This window comes from Heterodontus francisci, chromosome 42 (assembly GCF_036365525.1).
Source record: "Heterodontus francisci isolate sHetFra1 chromosome 42, sHetFra1.hap1, whole genome shotgun sequence".
NCBI lineage: Eukaryota > Metazoa > Chordata > Chondrichthyes > Heterodontiformes > Heterodontidae > Heterodontus > Heterodontus francisci.
In genome coordinates, this window is record NC_090412.1 from 19,017,670 (window position 1) to 19,034,400 (window position 16,731).

Genomic DNA, 16,731 nt, shown 5'->3' on the forward strand with positions numbered 1-16,731 from the left:
AGCTGTAATTCCTGCTAGCCATGCATGCACCTGGGCCCCTGTGAATCGTGTTGCTGACTGGCTCCACGCTACAATCATTGTGATAAGCAGGCAGCACAAAGTTTGCCTGCTGCCTGCATAATCTTGACTGGGCTCAGGCTAATCATAAATCCTGCGCCTGCAAATGAGCCTAATCAAATTCTTAGCCCATCGAGTGCAAAAGCAAGGAAGTTATGCTAAAACTTCACAAAATATTGGTTAGGCCGCAGCTGGAGTATTGCGTTCCATTCTGGGTGCCACACTTTGGGGGCTGGGCTGAATATATTCAAAAACTCAGCCTCCACTGTTCTCTCGGGAAGAGATTTCCAAACACTAATGATCCTCAGAGTAGAAATTCCTCCTCATCTCCATCCTAAAAGGGAGACCCCTTATTTTGAAACTGTGCCCCCTAGTTCTAGATTCCCCCACGAGGGGAAACATTCTCTTAGCATCTACCTTGTCAAACCCTCTCGATCATATATGTTTCAATAAGATTACCTCTCATTCTTCTAAACACCAATGAGTATAGGCCCAACCTGCTTCAACTTTCCTCATAAGACAACCCCTTCATCCCAGGAATCAGCCTAGTGAACCTTCTCTGAACTTCTTCCAATCTAAGTATCTCACTCCTTAAGCAAGGAGACCAAAACTGTACAATATACTCTAGGTGTGGTCTCACCAATGCCTGTACAGTTGTAGCAAGACTTCCCTACTTGCAATAAAGGCCAACATTCCATTTGTCTCCCTGTTGTGGTCTGGAATGCACTGTCTGAAAGGGTGGGGGGAGCAGATTCAGTAGTAACATTCAAAAGGGAATTAGATAAATACTTGAAGGAAAAAAAATACAGGGCTATGGGGAAAGAGCAGGGGAGTGGGACTGATTGGATAGCTCCACCACGGGTATGATGGGCTGAAATGCTTCCTTCTGTGTTGTATCATTCTATAATGCTATAATTCTATGTGACGTAATCAACATATTACTGGACACAAACACTTGGATACTAATGGGAGTAAGAACCCATCTAAAGTCAACACCATCGAAAATTTATACACAATGAAGATGCGAAGAAATGCTGTTATATTCCAAGAAGCAATGCAGAATTCCAGATCCAAAGGGTAACTGGGATACATCCAAGATGGTTCCTACTGAACATTATTATTAACAAGTCCTTTCCTTTTAAGTGGCCATTTGATGGTCTCAAACCTTTGGCATTCATGCCTCATTGGAGCTTAAAACACTTTGAGAGTCTCTATCAATTCATCATCCTATTAGAATCTTGTTTGACATCGATGAAAAAGCATCTTAAACTCTAATTGCATGTTCTCAGCTCCGAGCTACTTACCTCTTTTCAATCTTGCTTGTCATTATAACCTCTCCACTCTGACTGTGATGTATTTAATTACAGTGGAACCTTTAAATGGGATATCCCCATATGATGCAAAATGTTTGCTTTAACCAAGCACTTGAAGTAAATGCACCCAACATTTTTTTTATATTTGTTATTGTATTGTAGGCAACATTTTCTTTCCCATCCCTATTTGCCCTTAGGGCATTAAGCTTCAACCACATAGGATGGGAGTCACATGTTTGCCAGATGATGTAGGGATGGCAATTCCTTTTCCTGAAAAATAATAGTGAACCAGCCTTCATGGGCATTTTCTTTCTATTACCAGCCCACAAATGAGTAGATTTATTTCATACAATTTGTGAAATTGTTATGGTGGGATTTGAACACGTGACCCGTGAGTTCCTGGTCTATCACTATAATCATTCCACTACCATACCCATTCAGTATGTGTACTGGTAGTGACACATTCTGGAGTAGACCATTCATCGCTTAAACATGAGCTTGTGTGTGTGTGTGTTTGTAGAGTGTAATGCTTCCTCCTCTCAACTTCTGTTGCGTTCTCTCAGAGGGCGTGAAATTGCAGGTCACTTAGACCAAAATAATGGTCCTTATCTGGTGGTGGGACACAAAAATCAGCACTTGGCATATGGGGGTTAGAACATTTGTCGAACAATGTACTAATGAATTTTTGCCGCTTTTTCAGCTTGCATTTGCAAGAAGGACATTTTCTTACATATCCTCCCGTCATGATGTCTCATGCAACCATTCCAGTTGGTGGCCCAAGAGCCTAAAAAGACTAGTCCCAGGCTTGTTGATTCATTGATCTGAATCTGCACTTTAAGCATTCAGAGCTATTCTGGATCTGCCTGCTTTAAGGATGTTAAACATCTCACAAAGCACACAAATAAAATCTGGTTGAAAGAAAGGAAAATCTGGCCTTCTTAAATGGTTTCTATTTAAACCCCTGTACTGCTGATAACAACCACACAATTTAACACTAATATAAAGTAATTAGTCCTGCAATGGCAAGACGTCTGCATAGATCAATGCCTTTTATAAACATCAGACAGATACAAGATTACAGGGAATAATTAATATATTTCTGAAATAGACCACCCAGGCAGTAACATTTCCATGAATTCAATTATAACCTGAAATCCTGAATAAATTAATAAATGGGGGAATCATTCCTTCAACTCCAATCACACAACTAGATTCAAAAAGCTGGATACCAAAGACCAATACATTTTTACATTTTGCTAGTTTCATAATAAATGGCAATGTGATAATTATACTCACCAAAGAAATTGTAAATCTAAATGATTTATGATCTGATTAAAATTATATTTTCAGAGCCACTGTATGTAAAAACCTTTCTCTACTTTAATTTCCCCACTATTCATAAAGTGTAGAATACATTTGAAAGTGGAATTGGTTGTAATATATGGCACTTGTCCTGGTTATTACGTTTAGAACCATAGAACAGATTGGAGCATGATGAATGGAAGAAAGGATTCTCCATTGTAATTTTATTAGAGTACAAGAGCGCTTTATATGGCAATAACCATTCTGAACAGTTATTACCATCCCGTAAACTCCATACATAAAACCGGAAATGCATTGTTATTAAGATTATGCATTTTACATAATTTTCCCTCTAGAGAGCACCCTACTCTATAACTACAGAGGATATAACACTGATAAACCAAAACATTGCAGAGCACAAGGCAAACCAATAATTTTCAAATACAATTGTGGAAATATGAATGAAAATGCCACAGTCTGGACTGACTGGGATCAGTTGATCTCTTCCAGTCTGTAGCCTTGGCCGTCCCTATTTCTGTAACCTCCTCCAGCCCTACAACCATCTGAAAACTCTGCATTCCTCCATCTCACGTCTCTACCTTTGCCCACCTCCCCCCAATCCTCTCTTTGGTGGCCATCCCTTAGACGCTCTAGGTCCTGAGCTCTGGAATTGCCTCCCTCAATGTCACTATCTCTCCACCTTTCTCTCTCCCTTTTTAGACACCCCTTAAAAGCTGCCTCTTGTGTTAATTTTCAATCAATTGTTTTATTATATGAAGGTGGAGGGTGTTAATTGGGATCTTACTTGAGCACTTATAAGGAGACACTTTCTGAGACTGGTGGAGGTTTTGAGTGAGGAGCTATATGTTTGTGATGTGAAACTGAATAAAGATAGACTCCAGCATCATCCCTCCACAACATGCTTTCTAGAATTTAACATCTTGGACCAAGCTTTTGGTCACTTTTCCTAATGTCTCCTCCTTTGGGTCCGTGCTATTCTTTGTCTAATTGCACTGCTGTGAAATGCCTTGGGACATTTTACTACATTAAAGGCGTTATATAAATGCAAGTTATTGTTGTCCTATGATAAACAGAGAGGGACAATATTCTTCTGGGTGGAATGTGGCAGGGTAAAGGCAGAGATCCTATTCTCCCACCAGGAGCTGTGCTTGAAGGGACTGTACAACAGTTTAGCACTGATTCTCTAACCTATGCTCCCTGAGTAAGACTCTTCACTGGGAACTACAGGATTCCTAAATTGACCCTATAATTGCAGATTAAATGAGGACATTGCCGGCATATGTTGGAACAAATTACAGTACATTTACATTGTGAAGTACAGGCTTACTTGATGAGGTGTACATTAAATGTTTGTGGGCTTTATCGGGTGTATCAATAATGCACATTCCTTTTAGCTCAACATGAACATTGTTGATAGTAAATTTGTGGATCATAATTGTTTACAAACACAGGACATGGTCACAAGGAGATCAAAGTTGGGAAATAAATATTCCAGGGTACACAATATTTTGGACAGAGAGACAGAATGGCAAAGGAGGAGGGGTAGCCCTGATAGTAAAGGATAGCATGAAAACATTGCTAGGAAGGGATTTGCCTCAGAAGTTCATGAAGTAGAATCAGTTTGGATGGAAATTAGGAATACAGGGGTCAAAAAACACTGGTCGGAGTAATTTACAGGACTCCTAACAGTACATATATTATAGGACAGAACATTAAACAGTAAATTATTCGAGCATGTAAAAAAAGGTAATGTATTAATTGCGGGAGACTTTATTCTGCATATAGACTGGGCCAATCAAATTGGCAACAGTGGTCTCGAAGATGAATTTGTAGAATGCTTTCATGACAGTTTCTTGGAGCAATACATTGTAGAACCGACTAGGGATAAAGCTATCTTCATTATTGTGTAATGAAGCAGGGTTAATAAGCAATGTCATAGTAAAAGATCCACTGGGAAATAGTGATCATACCACCATTGAATTTCATGTGAAGTTCGAAAGTGACACATTTCAATCACAAAAAGAATCTTCAGCTTAAACACAGCCAATTCCGAAGGTATGAGGGGAGAACTTGCTAAGGTTAATTGGGTAAATAGACTGGAAGGTATGGCGGTAAATGAACAGTGGGAAACATTTAAAGAAACAATGCAAAGGGTTCAACAAAAGTACATTCCGTTCAAAAACAAAAATTCGTCAAGAAAGACCCATCCATGGCTCAGTCAAGAAGTTAAGGTGAGTATTAGACTAAAAGAAGAGGCTTACAATGTTGCAAAAAAGTAGCAAGTCTGAGGATTCGGAGTGTTTTAGAAACTAGCAAAGGGCCACCAAAAAGTTGACAAAAAGGGAAAAAATAGGATATGAGAGTAAACTAGCCAGCAATATAAAAACAGATTGTAAGAGCTTTTGTAAGTACATAAAAAGGAAGAGAGTAGCTAAAGTAGATGTTGGTCCCTTAGGGGCAGAGACAGAAGAAACCATCATGTGGTATGAGGAAATGGCAGAGGCATTGAAGAAATATTTAGTGTCTGTCTTCACAGTAGAAGACACAAGTTCCATACCAGAAATAGGAGGTAAACTTGAGGCTAAAATGAGTGAGGAAATTAAGGATATTGATATCATTTGAGAAAAAGTATTGGAGAAACTTGAGGGACTAAAATCTGACAAGCCCCCAGGACCAGATGACCTACATCCTCGGGTTCGAAAAGAGATAGCTGCAGAGATAGTGGATGCACTGGCTATGATTTTCCAGAATTCCTTAGATTCAGGAATAGTCCCATCAGATTGGAAGTTGGCAAATGTTACGCTACTTTTCAAGAAAGGAGGTAGAGGGAAAGCAGGGAACTATAGGCCAGTTAGCCTAACATCAGTCATTGGGAAGATGCTGGAAACTATTATTAAGGAAGTCTGAACATTGCACTTGGAAAAGCATAGTATGATTAGAACAAGTCAGCATGGTTTTACTAAAGGGAGATCCTGTTTGACAAATTTATTAAAGTTTTTTGAGGATGTAACTAGTAGGGTAGATAAAGGGGAACCAGTAGATGCAGTATACCTGGATTTCCAAAAGGCATTCGATAAAGGTGCCATGTAAAAGATTAATAGGAAAGATAAGGGCTCATGGTGTAAGGGGTAATATATTAGCATGGATAGAGGATTGGTTAACAGACAGGAAGCAGAGAGTGGGGCGTTTTCAAGTTGGCAGGCAGTGAATAGTGGGGTGCATATTAATGACTTGGATGAAGAGACAGAGTAACGTATTAAGTTTGCTGATGATATAAAGCTCGGTGGAAAGGTAAGCTGCGGGGAGGATGTAGAGAGACTGCAAAGAGATATAGACAGGTTAAGTGAGGGGGCAACTAGATGGCAAATGGAGTGTAATGTAGGGAAGTGTGAAGTTGTTCACTTTGGTTGTAAAAATAGAAAAGCAGAATATTTTTTTTAAAAGGTGTGAAACTGGTAAGTGTTGATGCTCAGAGAGACTTGGGGGGACTCGTACAAGGAACGCACAAAGTTAACATGCAGGTGCTGCAGGCTATTAGGAAAGCAAATGGCATGTTGGCCTTTATTGCAAGGGGATTGGAGTACAGGAATAAAGAAGTCTTACTGAAATTGTACAGGGCTTTGGTGAGACTGCACCTGGAATACTGTGTGCAGTTTTGGTCTCCACATTTAAGAAAGGATATACTTGCACTGGAGGCAGTGCAGCGAAGATTTATTAAATTGGTTCCTGGATGAGGGGGTTGTCCTATGATGAGAGGTTGAGTAAAGTCGGCCTTTGTTTTCTGAAGTTTAGAAGAATGAGAGGCGACCTAATTGAGACATACAAGATTCTGAAAGGCTTGATAGGGTAGAAGCTGAAAGATTGTTCCCACTGGTCAGGGAATCTAGAACATGGAGACACAGTCTCAGGATAAGGGGCCGATCATTCAGGACTGAGATGAGGAGAAATTACTTCACTCAAAAGGTTGTGAATCTTTGGAATTCTCTACCCCAGAGGGTTGTGGATGCTCCATCATTGAATACATTTAAGGCTGGGATAGATAGATTTTTGGTCTCGCTGTGAATCAAGGGATATGGGGAGTGGGCAGGGAAATGGAATTGAAACCCAAGATCAGCCATAATCGTATTGAATGGCAGAGCAGGCTTGATGGGCCATATGTCTAATCCTGCTCCTATTTCTTGCGAGCTGATCAAAGAGAATAAGCATGGATTTGTGAAGTCATGTTTGACTAATCTAGTTGAATGTTTTGAGATCACTAACATGGTGGATAGGAAAGTATCTATGGAAGTTGGCTGTGTGGCCATCCAGAAGGCATTTGATAAGGTTACATATAAGACATTAGCAAAAACAAAAATGCACAAAATTGGAGATACCCTTATGACGTGGGTTGGTAAGAGCATAAGGACAAAAGGAATGTTCTCTAATGTGTCAAGTTATGTTCCCCAAGCATCTGTACTGGGGCTTTAGCTTTACACCAGACGGATTAATGACCTGGGATGACCTGTATACACAAGTTTGACACTAAGATATAATAACTAAGTTATTTTGGTGCATGCATGAAGTTACTAAGAGGCATAAGCAGATGAAGTGACTGTGGCGGATGGAGTTTCATATGGGGAACTATAAGGATCAGAAGAGGAGAAAATGGAATATTTTAGTAATGGTGAAAGATTAGAAACTGTGGATGAGCGAAGGATTTAGATATCCATGTATACAAATCGCCAAAAATTAGTGCACAGGTACAGAAAGTAATCAATAATGCGAATGGAATGTTTGCCGTTTTCTCAAGAGGACTGGAATACAAAGGAGAGAAAGCTATGCTTCAGTTGTAGAAAGCCTTTATATGATCTCATCTGGAGTGCTGTGATCAGTTTTAGATACCAAACCTCATGAGAGATAGCTTGGAAGGGGTATAGTGGAAATTCATCAGAATCAGCCTGGGTCTTAGAGGGGTAAATTATGACCACTTGTTATAGGTCTCCCTGCAGCCATCCTCACCTCATTTCAGCTGTCCTGGGGAACCACAGTAAAATCCGCCAGCCTTATTAAAACATTGGTTTCCTGTCCCTTGCCCCGCCTCCATAAACTTCCAGAAGTAGGTTGGGGGTCAGCGTTCAGAGTTTTATAATTTTAACCACTGATCCAAACGCAGCCCACCTGTTTGTGTCTGCTAAAGTTTAGTCCATTGATTTGAGAGACTGGGGTTCTTGGAAGGTTTCAAAGGTTTATGAGTAATTTCTATGTTGAAAAAAAAGTTCTAGCCAAAGTAAAATGTGTCACCTTTACATTTCTATTAACGTAAAAGGAATATCCTTAAACAGATAACACGTTCGAGGTGAAGATAAAGAAGAACTCAGCGGGTTTGGGATTCAGTTTCCTGCAGATGTATCCAACAGACAACGACCCAGCAGGGAGTTTGGTGAGAATAAAGAGATTGTTTCCAGGGCAACCAGCGGAGGAGACTGGCCAGATTGAAGTTGGGGACGTCATCCTAGCGGTCAATGGAGCACCAGTAAAGGGGTTATCATATCAGGTAAGTGGTTTACCAGAGGCAGGTCCCTTGTGAAGCTGCTGAGTGAAATTAGTAATTTCTCTTTACACTGGGGAAGTAAAGCAAATTCAAATCAGCAAAGGCCACAGGAGCTCCTCCAATTCAACTTACATTGCAGGTGAAAGGTCAAGTCTTATTGTCCATTGTAGATGAGAGTTCAGTCTGCTCATTTGTTTACTCTTAGATATTTTTTATTTTAACGTGGCTGATGTATTGGAGTAATGCAATAAGTATCAAAGATAATGCAGTTATGTAAATTTATGATTTCTGTCTGTTTTTCTTGGATTATGTCCCCTGAACCCTGCATCTTTGCCACGTACCAAAGCACTGCCTTGGCTCACAGATGAACTGAAGAGATTCATCCATGGTTGACGTACAAATGATATTTTGTTACCCTCCCCCCCCACCACCCAAAGATGTGTCTGAGCATGCCACCAGTGGAGTTGGACTCCAAATTACCATCTTTTTCTCTCGATCTAAATGTTTTGCCTGCGCTCGACACATCTTCAGAGAGTACAGCTCAAATTGGGAACTCATGAGGTGGATAATCATAGGGGAGGATTTTCTGCTTTGGATCGGGGCTCCAGAGTCGGGGTCAAATACAAATCCCGGCCCCGTACCATGTGGGGAGCCGTCACCTGGCATTGATTTTGCCTGGATTGGCCAGTTCGCGACCAGAGAGCACGCTCACCATCCAATTAAAGACAGCAGGTGGGCTCTCAGCTGGGAGGGCCATAGGAGGTCCTCTAGTACAGGAAGACCTGCTGGACCCCCTGTAGCTGCAACTGTGGCCAGGTAGGCAGCGGGGTTTGGCGGGGGTTTGGGGTGGCCTCAAAATCTTCCTGGAGTGCCAACTCCATCCCCCCACCCCCCCCACCCACCCACAGTCTGCTGTTGCAGTGCCGCTGCTGTGGGAGGCTCTCAGGCTGACTGGAAAATTCCAGTTGGCCTCTGATCAATGGCCTTAATTGGCCTTTTAGTTACTTTAATAAGCTACCCGTTGCTTGCGGCAGGGAGCCGTTCTGCCCCCGATCCAGCCTTCCCAGAAATGGCTTGGGGGTGGGATGGTGCCAGCAAAATGGCACGCTGACCGGCAGTGAGAAATTATGCGCCCACTCGCCTTCATTCTTGCCCCTATCGGCCTCCAGACATCCTGCCCATTGTATTTGGGGTGTTAAGCACTGTATTCCCTGTAAGGTTATTTTTGAACTGCACAGGTGGAGATCAATGTGCCAAACTGACCCTCTTCCCCCATTCCCTGCCCCACCCAACATCACAAAATAATTACAAACAAAAATGGCCATTTGGCCCATCTCTTCCATCGAGAATGAACCTGCATTCCTCCATTGCCGCATTCATTTGTTTCCCATGTCTCCCATATGCACACCACTTAAGAGTGAGAATGGAGTCAAATATGAAATGGCTAAAACAACGCCATCAGTACTGCCTATTTCTGTAATTCACACTCTCTGCTTTATTTGTGATTATTACACGATTTGAAAATGTTATCATAAACTAGTATAAATACCAGTTTGCAGCTACAGTTTTTTCCTTACCATTTTATGTAAATCTTCATATTCATGACTTCTTCATCTAACATTATGCTGCGTTCATTTTGTAACAGATAAAAAAAAAACACTAACATCCAGATTCACAAATCTTCTCTTTAGTAACTTACAAAGGAATGAACTGGCATTGCATTCACAATCATATCCATAATCCAAACATACAGTCTTTGTTTTTCACTGAAGTTCCAGTCTTATACGGTCATGAATATCGAGTCTCTCTAATATCTGCCAAAGGATAACATGGATCAGAACTTGGGCTGATTAGCCAGAGGGATAAAAGCACAAATCTCAGGAATTGATTTGGATTTTGTACAAAGCTCTGGTCTTGTGCACAACTCTTGCCGCCATATTACAACATCCAGGCTTTGAAGAGAGTGCAGCAAAGGGCTACTAAATTGATGATTGATGACTGCCAGAGCTACAGGAAGAAGTTTCAGACATTGGGGATGTTTGAACTGGAGAAGAGAAGGCTGAGGCAATATTCTTGAAGTATTCAAGGTTCTAAAGGGCGTAGACAACAAAAACGTCAATATCCTTAACATATTCACTTAAAATAAGAGGGAAAAGCCAGTTTTGAAAGATGACTAATTGCGCACCGCATTCAAATAGAGCAAGAAGGCAATACACCAGGTGAACAGGATGCTGGATTATATTGCCAAGTCAGTGTAGTTCAAACATCCCCCTGCCCTCCACCCCCTCATTGTGGAGCTGTACATCGGTCTGGTCAAGCTGCACCTGGAGCACTGCTTGCAACTCGGGGTGTTGTGACACGAGAGAGCCACTCAAGTCCTAGAGGGGAAAACAGTGAGGATGATTCCTCGTTAGAGCAGTTATGAGAAATGACTGGATACGCCGTGTATCTTCAAAAAGTATCTTACAGCGTGCACTAGATAATTAAAGGAATTTAGGGACAGAAGTAGACCCAGTCAGCCCACTGAGACTATTCCCCATTCAGTTAGATTATGGCTGATCTGTACCTTAATTGCATCCATCTGCCTTGGTTCTGTAACTCTTAACATCTTTGCATAACAAAAATCTATCAATCTCAGGTTTGAAATTTTCAATTGACCTAGCCTCAATAGCTTCTTGACAGAGAGTGTTCCAGATTTCCACTATCCTTTGTGGAGGATGTGCTTTCGGACACCACCCCTGAATGACCGAGCTCTAATCTTAAGGTTATGCCCCTCTTGTTCTGGACTCTGCCACCAGAGGAAATAGTTTCTCTGTACTTGCCCTATCAAGTCCTCTTTATCATCTTAAATACCTCATTAGAACACCCCATAATCATCTATATTCAAGAGAATATAAGCCTAATCTATGCAACCTGGCCTCATAATTTAACCTTTTGAGCCCTGGTATTATTCTGGTGAATCTGCACTGCACCCGTTCCAAAGCCAGTATATCCTTCCTAAGGTGCACTGCCCATAACTGAATGCAGTTGCTCCAGATGGAGTCTAACCAGAGCTCTGTACACTGTAACTAAATTGCCACCCCATTTGCATTCTAGTCCTCTTGACATTCCATTAGCCCTTTTCTTTATGTTTTTTAATTGAATTAAGGAAAACAAGAACTATGCATTCAGAAATGCAAGGGCAGCATCACAGGAGTTTGAAGAGCAAGTTTGGAACAGACATTGAAATGTATGTCATTGAGGGTGATAAGCAAGTGAAACACGTTGCCAGGAACAGTACTGGAAGCAGAAGGATAATCAACCCATTTAATAAAGTGCAAGAAGTTCTAAAACGGATATTGTAGGATTGGCATTTTGGACAGATAAAATCTGATTGACCAAAGGGCATTTTCTCACCAAACGTTTCGTGTAATCTTATGTAATGATAACTAAATTGCTCAAGTTTGAATAACATTGTCGTTCTTAATTTTAAAGGCTGTAAGACAATTCTGATTAAATTTAAACAGTTACCGGCCACAGTCTAATTGCAGGCGAGAGTAGATGAAGGGAAATACTAGTCTTCCGTCACTCCTTAATGGGTGCACCAGCACAAGTCTGAGGTCTAGTACATACCCTTCTAGCCATTGCTGATTTTTTTTCTTCCTGATCAATGTTTCTCCCCTCTTCCCTAAAGGTGGTGACTGATCCTCAGGTGGATTCCACAGGTGCCAGCTGTCCTTGGCAACTTGCCCAAGTTATCATTCTTTACGGCTGAGCCAAGTCAGTAAATATAGCCAGAGTGTTTGCTGAAAAAAGGTCATCACAGCCAAGCTTAATCAGATTACCTGACATACACATGGAGGCGGGGTCATTGGTCTGTGATCAAAAGAGGGGTGTCTGGCTGATTTTGCCTTCTATAAGGCAAGGACAGTGAGGTCAGCTCTACCCCTGGCTGCTGAGATCAGTTGGCACTGCACCAATGACCTCCCTTGTCTGCTTGGCTACGTTCCACATGATTTTTTTAGTTTTAATGATTTGTCCCAAAAATTTCTTTTGAGTTTTGTATCTGCAGCATGCGACTAGCTCATTCTGCATTACTAGTCCAACTGCTAACCTTTGACTGAAGGAGGCTATGAGCCTCCTTGGAACATGCTATGAATCAGACCTTAGTCAGCACTCCGTTTTTATTTACGCATGAACGAAAGCGAGATTAGTTGCTTTGCACAGATGTTATAATTCTGCTCCGATCAGCAATGAAAATGTTAATTCTCTGTACAGAGGAGAGGTAGAATTTCTCATTCAAACACTGTCCTGCTTTTTAGAGAACAAGCATGTTTAAATTAGTTTAGTTTAGAGATACAGCACTGAAACAGGCCCTTCGGCCCACCGAGTCTGTGCCGACCATCAACCACCCATTTATACTAATCCTACACTAATCCCATATTCCTACCACCTACCTATACTAGGGGCAATTTATAATGGCCAATTTACCTATCAACCTGCAAGTCTTTTGGCTTGTGGGAGGAAACCGGAGCACCCGGAGAAAACCCACGCAGACACAGGGAGAACTTACAAACTCCACACAGGCAGTACCCAGAATTGAACCCAGGTCGCTGGAGCTGTGAGGCTGCAGTGCTAACCACTGCACCACTGTGCCATCCATGTTTATGTTAGTTCACTGACTAGCTGAACTGTAGTTGATTATATCTGGTTGCACTTTTAAAGAAGAACTTAATCGTCATTTCTTGACTCCAGCATTACATCTTTGCCAACATTTTAATGGTGCTGAGCAAGTTCTATTCTGTCATTTGTAACATGAATTCATTTCACTGGCATGTTGAAGTAATGTGACAAATTGAAGGAGTCTCATTACATTCGTATGAATGCCCTTGCAGCTTTACTATGGTGGTTACATCTGTAATTCAGCATTGGTGTAAGGAGATGGTATTTGATCATGCTTCTGTTCCAATTGTTATCTTGATTTCAACAGGAGGTACTTCACCTACTGCGAGGAGCTCCCCCTGAAGTAACAATGAGCATGTGCAGACCAGCACCGGGAACCCTACCCGAAATAGACACTAATCTACTGGTAAATTTATTGAAAGCTGACAGTGTATATAGACTAATGAGCTTGGAGAATGGGGGGCAGTGGATGGTACTTCAAATGAATACATGAGCCAAGGTTGGTTTGAACTCCAGTTTAAGTATGAGTACATCTATGAATTCACTGGAAGTGATGAAAAGACAAGAGATCCTTTTCTTGTACCTGCCATGTGTTGGTATCCAACACTTAGCACAATCTCAGAATCACAGAATAATACAGTGCAGAAGAGGCACTTCAGCCCATCGAGTCTGCAACGATGCATTAAAGACACCTGACCTGTCTACGTAGTCTCATTTACCAGCATTTGGCCCATAGCCTTGAATGTTATGACGTGCCAAGTGCTCATCCAGGTACTTTTTAAAGGATGTGAGGCAACCTGCCTCTACCACCCTCCCCGGCAGGGCATTCCAGACAGTCACCACCCTCTGGGTAAAAAAGTTCTTCCTCAAATCTCCCTTAAACCTCCCGCCCCTCACCTTAAACTTGTGACCCCTCGTAACTGACCCTTCAACTAAGGGGAACAGATGCTCCCCATCCACCCTGTCCATGCCCCTCATAATCTTGTACACCTCGATCAGGTCACCCCTCAGTCTTCTCTGCTCCAGTGAAAACAACCCAAGCCTATCTAACCTCTCTTCATAGCTTAAATGTTCCATCCCAGGCAACATCCTGGTGAATCGCCTCTGCACCCCCTCCAATGCAATCACATCCTTCCTATAATGTGGCGATCAGATTGCACACAGTACTCCAGCTGTGGCCTTACCAAAGTTCTGTACAACTCCAACATGACCTCCCTGCGTTTGTACACTATGCCTCGATTGATAAAGGCTAGTGTCCCATATGCCTTTTTCACCACCCTATTAACCTGCCCTTTTGCCTTCAGAGATCTATGGACAAACACGCCAAGATCCCTTTGTTCCTCGGAACTTCCCAGTGTCAGGCCCTTCATTGAATACTTCCGTGTCACATTACTCCTTCCAAATTGTATGACCTCATACTTTTTAGCGTTAAATTCCATCTGCCACTTTTCTGCCCATTTGACCATCCCGTCAATATCTTCCTGTAACCCAAGACACTCCACCTCACTGTTAACCACTCGGCCAATCTTTGCATCATCTGCGAACTTACTGATCCTACCCCCCACATAGTCATCTATGTCGTTTATATAAATGACAAACAATAGGGGACCCAGCACAGATCCCTGTGGTACGCCACTGGACACTGGCTTCCAGTCACTAAAACAGCCGTCTGTCATCACTCTCTGTCTCCTACAGCTAAGCCAATTTTGAATCCACCTTATCAAGTTACCTTGTATCCCATGTGCATTTGCTTTCTTGATAAGTCTCCCATGTGGAACCTTGTCATAGGCTTTGCTGAAATCCATGTAAATCAAAGGCTTTCCTGAAATCCATCTCTTCATATATCTTAATAGCAAAATGACTGCTTCATACAGAATGGTTCTTTATGGTGATGAGTCCGAGCTTGTAATACAGCTAATCTCATATCACATTCAATTTTATAACAAAATGAATAGTGTTTTATTTACATACAGTTCACGGTTGGAGTTTTCACCGTTTTTTCAGTTTGAATGTCTGAGTAGATGTGACACAACTTTCTACCTTTACCATACCCTAGAGAATAAATTTGCTTGCCCACACTCCTAGGAGGGAGCTGTGTATTGAGAGTACGCACTGGGGAAAGATCAAGTCAATACTCCAGTTCAAGCTCCCTACCAATGAGTCTTCCCCAGGAAATGCCAGATGATCAATTTTATGTTTGAATAAAATACAGTATTAAAGACCTTGATAAACAGTTTTGTAACTTCTCAACATAAAACTGCTGTGGCAGTGCTTCACAACTTTATACTTACGGGCCATTGAAATGTTTATTTATGGTCAACATTAATGTATTTTTCATGATGCTTTCTCCTGAGGAATAACAGAGAACTGTTGGAGTGTTCCCATTCAGGGTTTCAGCTTTATGTTATGTACTTGATCAAAATGCCAGGATTTAGCATCAAAGAAGTTACTCACTGTCACGTCTTATTTTAAAATGCTAGACTCCGATTTCTTCTCCTGTGAAAGAGCTTTCTGTGCTGAAGTCACCTGATCTACAGCTGCAAGAGCTGCTTCGAGAGACTGGCCTGCACCAGGCAGATGACAACAAAGATGGAGAACAGCCCCAGGGTTTCGCCGAGCAGAGCCACCCCTGTGATTCGAGTGATCAGGAGCGCGGTGAAGTAGTAGTTGAGGAGGCAGCTGAACAATACCAGTATTTCCAAGATATCCCACTTGATGCAACAAACTTGGAATTAGTTACTGCTCTGGCCGAAGACCTGAGGCGGAACTGTTACTCGGCCTGTGACTTACCTGTTACAGTGCCGAGCACAGATAGGTAAGCATTATCACTGTTCACTTGATTACCAATGTCTTGAGGAGAACAAGATTCTCTTTTTCAAATAGCCATTAAATGGTGTGGAATTCACCACCAAAATAGCACATTATTCCCTGTAATGATTAGATCTGGGTGGCGGATCTGTGTAAATCTAATTACATAATTTGATAAACTAGATTTGCATATTCAATTAAGCAGTACTAAAAATCTAAATACCCGATTAGGTATTTTTTATCAAAACGGGTGTTGTTTTCACTGCCAGGTTCAGCTATTCATGGTGTATTGCACATGTTTCTCCTCTCTCCTCCCCTCTGAAGCTCTCTGTACTGGCTGTAGTCTATGTCATCTCCAGTGTGTGTAGGATTTTTAAGTAGCCTAAAACAAAGGCAGTCTTCATGCCATGCAATTATAAGTGCTGTTCAGCTTCATTTGTTCTGTAATAAGGACCTGGGTACTCCTATTATTGTGGGAATTGCTTCTTCCGTAAATATGTCAAGGCTACAACAACCAGAACAACTTACATTTAATGTGCCTTTAATGTAGTAGAATGTCCTAAGTGTTACGACCAAGGCTGGAGGAGTGCACTGTCTTTCTCTAGTTTCACTTCTCCACGGATCACAAATCACAACATATATTTAAATGTTTACCCAGTTACCGTTTCGGCCAATTGTATACTCTATTTTTACTTCAGAATAAAATTCACCAACCAGGTTTCTTTAATCAACAACAAAATTATTAATTTATTATAAAACCAGAATTATTCAGTAAAGATGCAAAGTATTAACACACAGATTGAAATATGAAAGTTCCCTTATAAAATTAGCCCAACACACACACACATGCCGGTTAAAGAAAAAAATAAAGACATTTTCTCTGCAGAGCTCTCTTTCCAAAAAAGACAACAAAAAAAAACCTACTTTGGCCAAATACTTGTTAATTCTTAAAGGAAAAGAAGATATGGAATGATACCAGTTGTTCCTTTATTCTGGCATCCCAAATACGCATAGGGTCTTTTTGGAGCAGTTCTCTTC

At 41.4% G+C, this 16,731-nt stretch overlaps 1 protein-coding gene across 10 annotated transcripts in view; it reads left to right on the plus strand.

The window, feature by feature from the left end:
* The window catches only part of ptpn20 (protein tyrosine phosphatase non-receptor type 20), a 332,558-nt gene that overhangs the window by 208,164 nt on the left and 107,663 nt on the right, over positions 1 to 16,731 (plus strand). For all 10 annotated transcript variants that reach the window (XM_068020703.1, XM_068020704.1, XM_068020701.1 and 7 more), the window contains 3 exons: positions 8,015 to 8,226; positions 13,193 to 13,291; positions 15,366 to 15,700. In XM_068020703.1, the coding sequence (XP_067876804.1) occupies positions 8,015 to 8,226; positions 13,193 to 13,291; positions 15,366 to 15,700 (646 nt within the window). The remainder of the gene's footprint in view (positions 1 to 8,014; positions 8,227 to 13,192; positions 13,292 to 15,365; positions 15,701 to 16,731) is intronic.